We start from the raw sequence: 16651 nt of genomic DNA, 5'->3' as shown, positions 1-16651 counted from the left end.
TATAATCGAAGGAAAAGAGTTTTCTGACAGATTAGTTAAACAATATGGGATTATCAAGAATAAAATAAGAATATTTTTAGAATATCAACAAATTAAATCTATATATCTATATAGATATTTATATTCTGTATGACTCACCCACGATCTGTGGCAGTGAGTAGCCTTCTAGGTCGAGCAGAATACTTCCTGTCTGCAGGCAGGTTCTCAGCTCAAACAGACTATGGAGGGTGAGTGTGGAAACATGAGGCTTGCTCCATCTTTCTCCTCCCTCCTCCACCTTCTCCTCAAACTTCACCCATCTACAACAAGGAGGGAAAATTAAGTTTTAATTCCCGAATTAAAGAAATTGTTACCTTACTGTGTGTATGTGCGTACCTTGCAGACTCTTTCCACTCTAATTCACCACCCTCCTGCTGTAATGTATCCATCTCAGTGAATATTGTTGGTGTTGGAGTGCTATCATCCTCTCCCAGTATGTGGCGCAGCCTTTCGGCAGCAGGGGACACTACAAACAGAGGTCAAACAAGAGACAAAGTTAGCTTCAGATATCCAGTATATCCCAGTCAGCCAGTTTAAGATGGATTTATGTTCATCATATACAGAAATTATATAAAATTTCCATTGAAGGGTGTGTCTAGGCAAATTACATAACATTACATAAATACATAACAACAATATTTTCATGCGACTTCAGGGAGTGAAGAAGTCACTTGGATGAGTGATGAAAACGCTACATCCAAATGAACAGAATTGGGAACAATATTTTCATTAAATTCTTATTTTTTTCTGTTGTCATCATGTTTTTAAAGGAGTTTTAAGGGAGTTTTTTTTCTGCTTCTGGAGGATTTAAATCCAGTATTTTCCAGAGTATTGGAAGCTCCCAATTGATTACAACACCATCTAGGGGTTAAATATCTTGCTTCAGGTGTTGGTTCACTGCCACAGAGAATAGAATAGAATAGAATAGAATAGAATATTCTATATAAACATACTAGGGCTGGTATTCAATCTGAATTGGCTGTAGGTTTGCTAGATTCTGATGAGGACTCAGTGTCAATACAAACTGATCTATGCTTTCCTGCAAAATTTCTCCTAAAATAAACTTGTATTAACTTGTAAAATAGTATAAGTTTAGACTCATATTAAACTTATATTATTTTCCAAAATAGAATAGAATAATCTGCCCCACTGATAAAGCTCTGTACCTCTCACATAAACATTTAGATTCTTATAGCACTTCCTTTTTTCTTTTCTTGTAAATAATTATATGTTATATAAACAATCCCCATTAGTTATCTCAAAAAGCAAAACACATGAGTCAGTTCTCTAATGACTATTTGAGAGTAATGTGCACTATTTTCTAATTTTACCCTGAACAGATCAATCTCTATTAACATCCTTAGCCTAGAGGCACTACTCATTTGCATCCCACTGTTTGTGTGCGTGTGTGTGGGTGTGTGGGCGGTGCGTGGTGGGGGTGGGGGGCACTGGTCTTCGTTTATTCCTCCTTACAAAGAATTTAAAAAATAGTCAAAAATCAATAACTCATACAAAGTGATAAATCTGAGAAGTTCCTATTATAAGCACAAGTTTCACAGATCTTTTGTGACAGTGATGTTGATCATTTCAGTTATCTTTTTATTAAAATTATGTAATCTGTGTTGCAGTGTGGTGTATAATGAAAATACAATAAAATGTTCCACGGTGCAATCAACAGAAGTTTCCATTACTGAGTTCTGTCACTATTGGTCGGGCCACATTAGAGATTTGATTATGTTCATCTCTAACCAGCCAGTATAACTCCACAGAGGTTGGTCATGGTGAATTATGATTGCAATGTTAAAGATCAATTTGGACCACTGGACAAAAGGACAAATACCCTCAAGCCAGAAGCTGACTTAACAGACAAAAATCATAGATAAAGAAAATTTCGATTCATAAATCACAAAACAAATAACTAAAACTTTAGATAAACATTAGCTCTTTGTATCATAGTCTTCATGAACATAGTTGAATAGGTGTAAATGTTTTCTTTTAGTTCTAAATACTACATAATGAGGTTGTAATAAATCTACTCAGAATTCTGAATTTGTTAAAATCTTAAAATAGAATCTTGTTCCTTCAGTTGCCGTGATTTGTGCTTAATTTAAAATAATGGGGCATACTTGTGGTTGTGATGGGCTACTTTATTGATTCAGTGATGTTATCAGCCATTAATGCCCTTTCAGAATAATCAAAATCTTTGTATTATCTCCAAAGCTAAGAAAGTGCACACTATCTAAGCAATATAAAATGTAAGGGAATGCTATTATACTAAAGGTAAAACTAGTTAGCTTGCAGCTTGTGCTTATTTATTTCAGGTTAATACGGTATTTTTTTAGTATTACTTTTTTATTCATTTATTCAACTTTACCTATTTGGGAGCCTGGCAATGTCCACTGGGAGGTTGTAATTGATGGGAAAAAGAGCCCAGAGTTTTCCATGCTCACTAAATCCTTAGACCAGAGACGCCAAAATCCCAAAAGTAACGGGTAAGATATCCTTAACCTTTGCACTCAGAAAAAAAATATAGCCCTCCAACTTATTCTTGTTAAAGTTGACTGTCCTTGGCTCAACACTATTTGAGTGGAGACAAGTGACATACATTCACACTTTCTTCATATGTCTTTTCAGCTTGTCTTTTGGTATTTCAGTTAGCTGCAAATGTTTTGGTGAGCAGACCTGCACCAGTCAAGCAGCTACAAAAAGGTTTCTGTAAGCTGTGATAGAATTCCACTAAAATCCCCAAATCAGCAAAGAGCCAGAGGCTTTAAGAGGGCTGATACACACCAGAGAGCCTTCTAGTACTCTGCTCCTGAACACAAATACTAACACACTCAGATGCAAGTAAAACAAGGACATTGCCCCCAACGTAACTTCTTCTTTTTGTCTCCGATTACTGCATCAGTGCCTTAACCTATCTATCTCAGACCTTGTGTTTGCTCTACATTAATATGAATCTTGATAGGAGCAGGTGAAAATAATCTGCATACCACACACACTTACAGTCACACCAAATAATACACGCATGCATGCATGCGCACACAGTTTTAAGTTCCTCAGCTCTAATCAGCTTACAGACTTCAGACTTCATGGCCGCTTGGGATCAGGACCATGCTGCAAAAACATTCATCACATACTGTGGCATATATACTCCGACTACGTAATGAAATTCTGTTCATGCAGGTGAAACTTTGGATTATCTAGCTAATAGCATAGATAAGGCCAGATCTTGTGCCTCCACCACTGCTGTGTATATATTTAGCTGTGTTGTTAAAATACCAGCAAAGTCTAATATGTTTCTGTGTTACTTATTTTCTAAATACTAGCCAGATTGCTATAACCCACTTAAGGTTGGAACTGAGGATTTTTTTGTTTTAGGGCATTTTTTTCAACTACACATGTCATGCTCCTGGGTCTTTAAGTTAATGTACTCTCAGGTTTTGTTAATTTAAATATCTTATGTTGTTTCTTGGTTTGTTTAGTCTGTATTTGGTGTGTATGTTTCTTTCATGTATTTATGTATTTTCTTTTTCTGTATTTTCTGCTAGTTTCATCCCTTGTGCCTTGCTTTAGACAAATCAAGTCATGTGGCTTTACTGTCATTTCAACCATGTGCAGTGGTACAGTACACAGTGAAGCGAGACAACATTCCTTAAAGACCATAGTGCTACATATTACATATAACAGACAATCAACACAGGGCTACATAAAGTGCACGTGAGCAAAAATTGTAAAAAAAATTAAATTTAATTAAATTAAAAAAAAACCTAAACAAATACACGGCAACACCAGACAGAAAAGAATGATACAGACACAAGACAGTGCAGACATAAGACACTGCAGACACAACAGTGAATTAGAGAAGTGCAACAATTACAGTGTGTTGTGCAAAAGACTGAGCATTGTGCAACACATAACGTGATGTTTGAAGGTTTGCGTGCGTGCGTGTGTGCATGAAAATGTCCAGATAAGTGCTTGAGGTAGTGAGGTGTGTAGGTGTGTGTGTGTCAGACCAGTCACTGATTCTTTAGTAGTCTGGCGGCTTGGGGGAAGAAACTGTTTGGCAGTGAGGGCCCGAATGCTCCGGTACCACTTGCGAGAAGGCAGCAAGGTAAAAAAGTGTGTGAGGGATGTGTGGGGTCCTCCACATCGCTGGTGGCTTTGCAGATGCAGTGGATGCAATAGGTGTCTGTGATGGAGGGAAGAGTGGTTCCAATGATCTTCTCAGCTGTTCTCACTTTCACCATCCGTCTTGTGATCCAATACGGTGGAGTTACCATACCACACAGTGATGAAGCTGCTTAGAAAACTCTCGATAGTCTTTTCTCAGCTTCCACAGGAAGTAGAAACGCTGTTGGCCCTTCTTAGTTATGGAGCTGGTGTTTAGGGACCAGGAGAGGTTCTCCGTCAGGTGAACACCAAGGAATTTGGTGCTCTTGCCACCTCCACAGAGGATCCATTAATGTTAAGTGGTCAGTGATCTCTCCGTGCTCTACTGAAGTTAGCAATCATCTGTTTTGTTTTGTCCATGTTCAGACACAGGTTGTTGACTCTGCATCAGTCCTTTAGCTGTTGTACCTCCTCTCTGTATGCTGGCTCACCATTCTTGTTGATGAGACCCAAAACAGTCTTGTCGAACTTGATGATGTGGTTCGAGCTGTGCTTTGCTGCACAGTCGTGAGTCTGCAGAGTGAACAGGAGTGGGCTGAGCACACATCCCTGAGGGGCTCCAGTGCTCAGTGTGGCCCTCACTGTTTCTAGGACCCCCTTGTCGTCTGCTCTGAAGGCGGAGTCTCAAGAATTTAGCAGTTCACGCACCTCTGAAGTCATCCACAGTTTCTGGTTGGAGAATATTAGGATAGTCTTGGAGACAGTGACATCATCAATGCACTTACTGATGTAGCTGGTCACAGATGATGTGTTGATGTGGTGTTGCAGCCTCCCTGAACATGTCCCAGTCAGTGTGTTCAAAACAGTCCTGAAGAGCAGAGAGAGCTCCTGCAGGCCAGGTTCTCACTTGTCTCAGAACCGGTTTGCAGCGTTTGATGGGCAATCTGTATGCCAGAATTAGCATGACAGACAAGTGGTCTGAGTAACCAATGTGGGGGCAGGGCTTCGCTTGGTACGCATTGGGAATATTTGTGTAAACATGATCCAGTGCATTTGCCTTTCTCGTCACAAAGTCTACATAATGATGAAATTTTGGAAGCACTGACTTGAGATTTGCATGGTTGAAATCTCCAGCGATAATAAACGGTCCATTGGGGCTGGAGTTCTGCAGCTTGCTGATCACCCTATACAGCTCGCAGAGCGCCTCTTTAGTGTTAGCGCTGGGTGGGATGTATACTGCTGTAATGAGCACAGTAGTGAATTCCCAAGGTAAATAAAAAGGCCTGCATCTAACAGTGATAAACTCTACCAGCGATGAGCAGTAATTGGAAACTAGTACAGAGTTCTTGCGCCATTTCAGGTTGATGTAGACACAGAAGCCACCACCGGGATTCTTACTGAACAGAGCTGCATTTCTATCGGCACGAAATAAGGTGAGTCCATGTAACTGAATATGATGCTTGTAATTTAGGAGTATTTGCCGTTAGTAAACATGAAGACCGCTTGTTATGGTGTCCATGTGGCTCAGAAGACCCAATGAAAAAGCCATAGAAAGCACTAAAACAACATCATTTTGGTCCGGAGTGGCCACTGCGTGCTATTGCTGCGCCGCTGTGGGAGAATAAGGTTTTACTTGATGGTACAGCCCTGGCCATATTTTGGATCACAGTGGCTAGATTTTGTTCTGTGTGTGTCCTCTGCCTTTTGGAGTCTCTGCAGGTCCTTCCTGATTGGAGAGCTGGCAGCTGCTGATTGGGTCTGTCATCTGATTCTGTGACTAATTGCTCTTCTGTGTGCATTTATAGTGCTGTGTTTCCCCGGGCAAGATACCAACCCCAAGTTGCTCTCCAATGTGTTTATCAGAGTGTGAATTTTAGACAGAAAGCACTTAAGCATAGAAAAAGTGTTTGTTTTTTTTGAATGGGTGTGAATGGTTTCAATGAGACACGTTGTATAGAATGTATTTGAGTGCTAAGGTAAAGCAAAATAGCTCTATGTAATTTAATTAATGCTTCAATCGTAAATATGATATGAGGTTACAAATGATTAAGGCCTCTGACAGTGGACTCATCTCTGTGCTTGAGCTGATATACCTCATTGTTGACCATGATATTTTTATTGCAACAATTAGAGCTTGTTGCAGATATTAAAGCTACTGCGCTGCAGTGGTTTGAATCATATGTACTTCCAATAGACTCCAATTTCTTCATGTAAATGAAGTGTCCTTTTCACACACTAAAATTAATTATGGAGTTCTACAGGGTTCCTGTAGACGTGGATGACCTCTAACTTTCTGCTTCTAAGTTCAGATAAAACTAAGTTTATTGTATTGGGCCCTAAAAATCTTAGAAATATGGTGTCTAACCAGATGCTTGATCTGGATGGGATTACCTAGGCCTCCAGTAACACTGTGAGGAATCTTGAAGCCATTTTTTGACCAAGATATGTCCTTCAATGTGCCTGTTAAAAATATATGTAGGGTGGCTTTCTTCCATATTCGCATACTCTTAAAATAGAAACAGCTTGTCTTAAGACTTTCTTTTTTGACAAAATTTAGTTAGGGCTGATCAGGTGACCCTAAATTAACATAACCATTTATGCTATGTTAGGCTGCAGAATGCCTTGCCATTTGATGAACTCCATCTGCTTTTTTAGGTCCTCAGCCTCAGTGAGTCTTGTTGTTAATTTGTGGCACACAGTGGCCACTAATGGTACTGCAGCAGAAAAAATACCTTGTTGCCAAAAAGGGGAAAGAAAAAAACCAGCACAGTTTGAAGGGCAAAATGATTTTTTTCAATGCATTCATATAAGTTCCATCTACTTTCTACAAATTATCCAAGCCTGATAATCAGATAATAAACATGCATGCACATATCTCCACCAGGAGGTAACCAGGACACAAATCAATGTTTTTCAGTAATTATCCTAACTTTAGAGTGATGTGTGAAGATCATCTAGATTGACATTTAATTTAAAGCTTCATGCTTCAAGCTTCACTTTCTTTACCGCTAAAAACTACTAAAGCATCCAGTCTGTCCAGCCCCTTGAGATCCGTGAAGCCCTTCACTTGAGGCAGTAATCAACAACGCAATGCAGAAAAAGCACCCTTTTCCTATTGCTACACACAGACTATGAGAGAAAACTATGTGGAAAAACAACCACACTAGGCTGTAAGGCAACCCAATTAATTAAATTAATAAAATTTAGCCTTCCCAAAATTAAATGAGTGAGCGATATTTAAAATAAATGAAAATACACTCTCTTTAAAATGCAAAGTAAAAGCAACTAGGCTCAGCTGCAGTGGAGGGGTGGAGCGGTGGGTTCAGGGGACAGTGCCAGGGAATGCTGGCCAGGACTGCTGATAGCCATCACGTTAACCATGCCTTCCCTATTTCAGCAGCTGCCAGGGCCCTGTGGGAGAGCTGGTGTTTGGAGGTGAAGGAAGTGGCTGGAAGCTGCAGAGAGGTCACAAAAGTGAAAAGCATCATGAATAAACATATACTTACCTTTCAAAACTGTGTATAGTGGGTCTTTTTATAACAGTGGTGCCAAAACCTGGGCTGTGGTATGGTGGACCTGTGACTGGCCCAGCCAATTGAGGTGCTGGCCCCGATGGTGGTTGAGCTGGTGGCCATGCATTGGGAGCAGGTGGTGGTGCATCATTGGCAATTAGAACAGCTACAAGACCAGTCAAAGAGCCACATAAAGGAGTTGGAGAGTGGTTGCTCTGCTTGTTCCTCAATGACACCACTAGAGTTGATGGGGAAAGGAGATGATCTTCAGGCTTTCTCAGATTTCTTTCAGGCCACAGCAGAAAGACCTGAGAAAAAGTAAAGGCTGAGACTACTCCCGGTGCCCAGGCGGTGACTCTCAACTTAGAAAAGATGGCCGTTGGCTGGTAGTGGACCAATTAGGCCTCGCACCACCAAATCAGCGAGTGGGGCTCCTCACAGATACTGCAGAGTGGGTCCACTGCCACTGACTGGGCAGGCTAGATGTTGTTGTGACCCTGCCCAAGGATCACCTTTCAGCACAGCTGAGGGAGGTGGTGGGAGTCACAACATCGGCTGGAAGCCGCCCAGTTCTCCGAGGAGGAGGAGACAGAAGGGCCTTCTCTGGAAGCTCTGTCAGCTCCAGCTATCTAGTCCACAGGAGATTCCCACTACAGTAGTTTGGTGACAACACTTCTATAGTTATCATTTGACTAAGTGATAAAAACTGATCACACACGGATCAAAAGTACACTGACATTATTCTATGAATATGGGATAAGAGGTTATATGGGTTATGACAAAACTTTGGAGCAAATAATGGTCCAATTTTATTGGCCAGCCATTTGGGGAATTCTAAAAGTGTCATTGTGCTTAACTATTAATTGAGGTTCTGTTTGAGGGCATCAGCTTGGACCTCATATGTCATTTAACCGAGGTGCATAGGAATATATCTTCTTTCTGGTAGATTATGGAATGCAATATCAATTCAGGTCAATTCAGTTTTATTTATGTAGCGCCAAATCACAACAATATTATGAAGGCTATCCCGAAACAGTGCCGCTGCACGCCATTTCTGTAAAGAGTGTGGCACAGGCACTGTTTCAGGAAATCTCCCGAGTCGGCATCTTGAAAGAGATACTGACTGACCAGAGCTCATTATTCATGTCTCACACACTAAAAGAACTGTGTAAATTACTCTGTAATAAATCTGTTCAAACCAGCTTCTACTATCCACAGAGGAAACCATTCTTGCCTCCCTCCATTGTAATGGCAATCTCACACAGGCCTAGAGAGCGGATGTTGCTGCAGTGTTTTGCAGATGTGTTCTCCCCCTTATACCAATATCAGAGGGCAACATTTTGTAACACATCCTGGCGTAAACTAAACACAAAAGAAAATTTGTTCAGAAGGAATTAGTAGAAATGCTGAACATGGGAGTTAGAGTCACACAGTGTCCATGTAGCCCCATTGTTCTTGTAGTACAGAAGATGGGTCTATTTTCTGGAGAACTGATTGATCAAGAGGTGGTGATTTCATTACCTGTTGATCTTTTCATCTCTGGTCTGGATTAGTGACAAATCAAAGTCTGGCATAGCCGAAGGTGAAGAGCCTGCCCCTCAAAGCAGATCACCATACTTCAAAATACTTCATATTTAGCATTAATAATAACCAAAAATAAATCATATGCATGCTGAAGAGTTGTCTGCACCGGAAAGCTACACTAACTTACTCAACTGGTTGAAAAGATATCACAAACTGCAGTATAATGAATGTATGAACGCCAAGTGCAATGATTTCTAATGTTAATCGCCCAGTATCAGCTCACAGCTAATGAATTTCAGCCTTTACAGCAAGCCAGCATATCCATCCAGCTTGATAGGCAGAAAAACAATCAATCTCATTACATTTGTGAAAATGATGTTGTACCATCCAATAAACACAGTGGTTAACAAATGCTTCAGGAAAACTTACCAAATGAAAGAGATGTTATCCCCTATACCTACCATGATTTTCCAACCTCAAGACTTCACAGGAGAACACTATAATATTTCCAGGGTGATGTTCAGTGCGTTTTGACCTTCAAATTTGGTGTGTATTTTGGCATCCAAAGAGTTTGATTTTCCTAGTATTTCACAGGCTTGTCTAAATGCTTCAATATAGTTTTTCTTCAGGAATGGAGTCTTGCATGGTGAGCATGCATACAGACCATGGCAGTTGAGTGTATTGCTTATTGTTTTCTTTGAAACAATTGTACCTGCTGATTCCAGGTCTTTTTGTAGCTCTCCACAAGTGGTCCTTGGCTCTTGGAAAGCTCTTCTAATAATTATTTTACTCCTCTGCCTTTTCCCAGGGTGAGGAAATCTTGCTTAAATCAGTTGGGACAGAACCAGCTGGTATTAATATTCATTAAGTAGCAGGATTGCTTTCTAATTACTGAGAGTTCAGCTGGTGTAATGACTTTCCAAGCCTTTTTGCATCTCCATTTCTATGTGCATGTCTATGTGTCATTTATCATAGTTACTCATAACTTATGAGTACTAATGAAAAATAACACAGCTACACAGTGCAGGAAACAGCTGTAAATGGCACAGGGAGAAAATGTATGGACATCAATGGTTTGATTTCTTTGAATGTGTGTACTGGATGGGTTGTTACTGACATCTGGTAAAAATTTTAAGTCAGTAACACATTGGTGACATGTTCAGTTTTACACACTGTATATATGAATGTATATGATGAACTGACTGTGAAACACAAGACTCTTTCACCCATTCACTTATTTCTATGTCAAAGTAATTTCTGTCCAACAGTCACACACACTCACACTCTGATGAATGCAGTGGAGCAACTCAGGGTTCAGTATCTTGCCTAGTGATACTTTTGCATGAACTTGTTTTCTGATCTTTGTGCATAGTGGTTATATGTTGCAGTTTAATTACTGTTATTATTAGTTATACAATAATTGTAATTATTATATAATTACTGGATGACAGAGTAAATTAAGTATGTCAATCTTAAAAAATCAAATCAAAGGTAAAAAGGCAAACAGTCACTTTTATTTAACACTTATGGATACTTTTATGAAAAACTTTTGATTTCTAACCTGTAGGATCGGCATGCTCACGACACTCTTCGCCATCCTCTTCATTATTATAGTGCTCGTCTTTGTTATAATATCCTCGATGTGAGTGTTCTCGCTGTGTATGGTGATCATAGTGTGTATGTCGTGAATCACGGTTGGCATCACTGGCATAGGAGTGATGTCTGCGCCTTTTCCGCCGGTGGGAAACTGGAACACCGATGTAGAATGGCTGGGCCTCTGAGATGGAGAGAGAAACATTTCATTTGGATCTGATCAATGCAGTCAGAGCTTGAGGGGTGCTCTGAAAATGGGAACGTATTCTAAAAACTTCTGACTGGTTTCAGCAGTATGCAGCATCTAACAGGTTTTAAAAATCAGATGTCATACATGAAATGTATATGTTTTTCAATTTGTGCTCTGCCCTCCTAGAAACACAGTTCACAAGTAGATGTATTTAGTCTGGGAATACTACCTAAATTAGTTTTTTCTGGGTTTTTTAATTAAATGGAGGTATGTTGTCAAGGATAATAGAGCAAAATCTGTTAGAAAGTAATAAAATGTTCAACGTAATTGTAGAAGGTAAGGATGTCACCTATGCTTGACAAATTTCTGAAGATACTGGAGAAACATTTAGCAGTAACTGGAGTGACAGAAGAAACAGGGGATAGTGGCAGGAAGAGGGTGAGGAAGCATGTACCTTTTGTGTTTCTCCAAAACAAAGGTTTATAGTTCAGGGCAAGGGTTGGGATCATCACGGAAGATGACTTAGACCTCAGAGTTTAAAAAAAAAATCAGGGCACTTCCTCAGTTTTCTCTCTCATGGCAAAACTTTTTTCAGTTAGTGTTTTTTCTTACTCACCATCATCATCATCATAGTGCCTATGACCCCTACTTCTTCCCTGTTGCCATTCATGGTGATCCATCCTGGAACAGAAACAAGATGACAGAAGATTACCTTGGAAATATGAATACTGAAGCACGAGAAAAAGCACCAGGTGGCAATTCCCTATGTGTTTTTTTTTTCCATCAACGTTTTATTCAAACTGAAAGTTTGAAGTTATAAAGAACATGTCTGCTTCCCAAACCCAAACTTGAAACTGGATCCAGTGGGGAGGGGCCTGGTACCTGTAAGTTCTGCTTCCATGGTCCTTTTGGAACGTCCAAGAATCACAACAATCTTGCACTCTTACAGAGAAGTGCTCTATTGGGATGCTGTGGTACTATGATGTCTTTAAGATGTAATGGGCTTGGTCACACAGGACTCAAGGTGCTGTTGGCAAAACGTTAGAGAGGAAATGACAAGTGAACCCCTATGAGCACTTTGCGACAGTAGGAAGGAAAAATTCCCAGTAGAATCAGGCCATCAATGCCAGATGGCTGCTAGTTTTGCGCACCATTCAAAGCTCTTCAGGTTAAAAGCCAACCTTGCGTAACCCTTGTGGTGTCCTCGGATCAAAAATGGTCCCTAGGTGAATGGCAAACAAGCATATGGGAATCCCGAGGACACCACAGGATCAGACCTGCAGCCCTACCAGTCCAGACTACACTTGTCACTGCAGTAAGATCTTGTAAAAGGCAGTAACAAATTCTGTACTGAGATCTAGCAGATGAATCCATTGTCTGATCTTCATTGCCTTTTCTGTGCTATGATCGGTAGGAACTTATGAATGAATCTCTTCATCATTTCCTCTGCAAAAGATCCCAACTTCTTTTTGCAAATAATTCTCGATTGCAAGTTATTTACAATATCATCATAAGTCACTTACCCTCTAAAGGTGGGACAACAGATATCAGTGGCAAATAAACATTTGGTTTACCAGCTTTATAAACTATTTATATGAGCTATTTTGGTTGCAATGTTATGAAATTGTGCCCATTTATATTAGGAGTTTTCTATGAAGTGCTTACATATTAAAATATTTACAATGTACAATATTACAATGTTTAATAAAAACATTTCCTATTACATATATAAAAACACTAAGTTTTAACCCATACAAGTATTAATCATTATTTCAGCATTACGTGCATTGACAATGTTCTGTCAGTTTATTATTGCAAAAAATACAAAAACATAAAAAATAAAAATCCTAGATGCCCAGACATATCATTGCTTTTAGTACATGGTGAAGCTATCACTGGGTGTCTCTTTCCACTGATGACATAACTTTGTCTTTCTAAAGCTATTGCTTTAGGCTGTTTTCTAGGCTGATCAATACATGTCATTTGTGATTACTTACTACTTACTGAAGCCTGACCACTGACTGTGAAGGACAGTCACATGAGTGGATTCATGCACACACACACACAAGCTTGTTAGTAATATGTGCATACGGTGAACACTGCAATTAGGTTACAGTAAATAGCTGAATTGTGTTATCTGTGCATTATCACTGTCACATAATCAAATTAAAACACAAATGTCAGGTTGGAGTCATCCTACTTGAGCTGTCCTTTTGGCATCTGTCCTGATTTGAAGAGTCAAGTGTTGCATATTTTAAGGCTGGGCTGAGTCACAGTTCTCTGCCAGATTGTGCCAACATTGTGATTGCCAGGCCTTCTTTGTTACCTGTTTGAATTTGTGCTCTTCTTTGTTTAACCCAGATTCTTGGTCATCCCTCCAGTTATTTCTTCAGAGTTCTAGAAACCATTTTCTCTGGAGCTCAGTTTACTAGGTGACTGTGAACTCCTTCAGCCACTTGTGAGCTCCAGTCTATCTTCCCTGTTACTTGCAGATGAAAGGATTTATCTGTTCACAACCTTTTCGCCCATTCTCCACCCATATTTTTTTGTTGAGTGTTTGCCAGGAGGACCAAGTGCTCCTCCTGAGCTTACTTTGTGACACCAAGACTCGATCTACAATAACCTCATCTTGACCTCTGTCAACACTATCTCACTTCCCTGTCAGAGATCCTGGTTATGTTCCTGTAGTGAAGCCACTCACCCGTTAGCCAAACATGAGTTGAAATGTTCTTGCCGCTTCAAATTTGCCTACCTTTCAAAATTATTTTAAAGCAGCTAATGGTTGCCAGAGTTTACTCCTTGAATCAATTTTAAACCAAACTATGAATCTGTTTAGCAGATTACATGTTTGGGAAAAACGAAACAGTTGTAAATAACTTTGACTTTATTACTTCATAAAGGTAATATCACTTTGTGTTCATGTTGGGATGCTTTGATTAGAGACATTTGAAGGTTTGATTAGACTAGAATCCCTGAAAATGGCAATGCTATGGTGTGGTTCAAAGAGGCTTGTCTTCAAAAATTACATGTACTCTATTCAGTTCAAATTCATTTTATTTATATAATGTCACAACAACAGTTGCCTCAAGGTGCTTAATATTATAAGGTAAAGGACCCACAATAATACTGAGAAACCCCAACAAACAGACAACCCCCTATATGCAAGCACTTTAGCAAACTTGGGAAGGTGAAACTCCCTTTTAAAAAGAAGACATTTCTGGCAAAACCAGGCTCAGGGACGGGCAACCATCTGCTGTGACCGGCTGGGGGTAAGATTGTATGTTTATGTAAATAAAATAACACATTTAGGCTATTTCAATGAAAATGTGTTTCCAAATACTCTTAATATACATGAACACCAATAACCACAGAAATTCCAGTTAAGCCACCGATTAAGATATTTTCTGCCAGATTTAAAGTAGGCACCCCAAGTTCTACTGCTGCATCCTTGACCTTATGTATAGCTCATACATGCAGCCTCTAATTCCATTTTTCTTACACAGGCTTTTTATTTTGCACAGTATTACATCAAATTAATTTCACTGATGCTTTCGTCTAGTCATGGGTACAGTTATGAATTGAAAATGCAAAACTGTGCATTATTTTCTTGAGATAAGCTCATGGTTGAGAGAACCATTGGGTTGAGATAAGCTCAACCATGCCAGTGGTTGCCAATGGTTGAACTTATCCTAAGCAACATGCACTTACCATCAATCTTTTAGTTTGTACCCTCACACTGTAATTTCCATTGGGAAGCAACTGGTAAAAGGTAAATAAATATTAGGTTATGCAAATGCTGTGCAAAATAAAGTACCAAATTTTATGAGTTTTACGAGTTTTCCAGTTACTCATTACAAGTCTTAACTTAACAAATTGTGTAGTACAATAACAAACTTATGATTCTGTAGACAGAGACAACATGCAACTTGTCACTGGATTTATATGGGACTGAGTTAATTTAAAACAGTTTTCCACAGAATCTGCATTTGTAGCGTTAGATTTAACACATATAGATTTATTTTGTTTTTTGTTTTTTTGCTGCAGATGTAGCAGAACCAGAGCTATCATTTTAATGCTCAAAAACCTGGCAGTTACATTGTTTTTCAATGCAATCCATTTATTCAGCTGTATAGATGCAGGAGAAATTTGCTACTGGTAGCTTAGAGCCAAAAGCAAAACACTTCTGTATCTATAGCCTAGAGCTAATAGCTAAAATGTTCACTGAGCTTTAAAGGTTACAGAGAAAAGCTCTACAACCCGTTTAACTCCTTTTTTCTGTTGAATTTCTTTAAAGTTTAACTAAGTAATCATCTAAAAAAAAAAGGCTAAGCAGTAGAAAAAACAAATAAGCATTCACAATAATTCTTTCGCTTTCTTCTTAAAACTGACAGCTGTCTACTAAACCCTAAATGATTTGTAATTTATGTTCAAGCTACTTAAGATGGAATATAAAATGTTTTATTATTCTAAAGAGGTAAATATCAAAATATCAATTTAATAGCAAAATACACTGACAAATATGAAAACCATCTAGATAAAGATGGTGTTTTAATGTTCTCTTACCTGATGTGACAGAAGCTGAATCTGAGATTGCCCGTGAAGAGAAATTTATATTGCCTTTTGTAAGGAAGAGTAACAAACTACAAGATGCCAAAAATTTTCGGTCCTATTCTCTATAGAGCCTGTTAAGGAAAATGCTGCAACTACACCCAACCAGACTGTAAATGAATGTACAGATGATCTAAGTATTGACTATTACATGTGACTCGAGTGTGTGTATGTGTTTGTGTGTGTGTTTGAACGAGTGCACACCCAATAAGATTAGAGCAGGGGTAGGCAACCTTTCTGATGGCGAGTGCCATTTAAAATTTCCTCAGAGGTCAGTGTGCCATATGATTGCATTAACAATAAATTTAATAACGCTCTATATTAACAGTTACACACTGTATAGAACAACTTTCTAGAATTATATTTGTTCGCAGATGTTGGCAGCTATCAGCGAATAGTTATCAGCTATTTTGAAACAAAAAAAAGATACTTTTTATCCATAACAAAAACTCCATAACAGCAAATGAACTGTACAACAGAAAATACAAATGCTATTTATGATCTCCTCACAAGGATGATAAGAAAAATAAACTAAGCCAATATGGCATGTTTGTTAATACAGAGACACACATGTTAATATGATCTCTGGTCTCCCACTCAGAGACACAGGTCTCCGAGTCTCCAGCATTCAGACGGCTACCTGAGGACACTCATGTGAGAGAAAATCTGCTCACACAGATATGTAGAGCCAAATACTGTCAATAAGGCCTCTGCAGTGTTCTGAAGACAGTTAAACTTGTCAGGTAGTGATGTCCAGCAGGTGAAAATGCAAGCTGCATGAACACGCACAGCTATGGATTCCAGCTGCTTCGATGTTGCATTAACTGGCATTAACTCAGCCAGTTAATGAGAGACAAATCCAGCTACTCATTAAAGATTTCTGGTTTGATCAGAAAATAAAACATTGGTCCAAACACCGGAAAGTTCCGAAAATGCATTGTGTCTCGAGTCTACGGATGTATCCGTGTATTTCCGTGGTGCTGATGCTGTGCTGAGCGGAAAGCTCCTCAAGCTTTTGAAGTGTCGGAATGTGGAAAGCTAACAACGTCCCTCTCACCAGTAGGCTAAGTTA

At 39.2% G+C, this 16651-nt stretch overlaps 1 protein-coding gene across 1 annotated transcript in view; it reads right to left on the bottom strand.

Annotated features, from left to right (window-relative positions):
• Window positions 1–15888, bottom strand: part of slc4a5b (solute carrier family 4 member 5b) — a 52705-nt gene extending 36817 nt beyond the window's left edge. Inside the window, exons 1-4 of the mRNA XM_040048745.1 lie at window positions 11588–15888; window positions 10750–10965; window positions 376–505; window positions 139–299 (exon numbers count right to left, since the gene is read on the bottom strand). Of these exons, the coding sequence (XP_039904679.1) occupies window positions 139–299; window positions 376–505; window positions 10750–10965; window positions 11588–11651 (571 nt within the window). The 5' untranslated portion in view covers window positions 11652–15888. The remainder of the gene's footprint in view (window positions 1–138; window positions 300–375; window positions 506–10749; window positions 10966–11587) is intronic.
• Window positions 15889–16651: the final 763 nt, after the last annotated feature.

Source organism: Simochromis diagramma, unplaced genomic scaffold (genome assembly GCF_900408965.1).
Source record: "Simochromis diagramma unplaced genomic scaffold, fSimDia1.1 OVJJ01000683.1, whole genome shotgun sequence".
In the NCBI taxonomy this organism is placed as follows: Eukaryota; Metazoa; Chordata; class Actinopteri; order Cichliformes; family Cichlidae; genus Simochromis; species Simochromis diagramma.
Note: the sequence above shows the minus strand (reverse complement) of the source record. Positions and strands in the feature narration are given on the sequence as shown.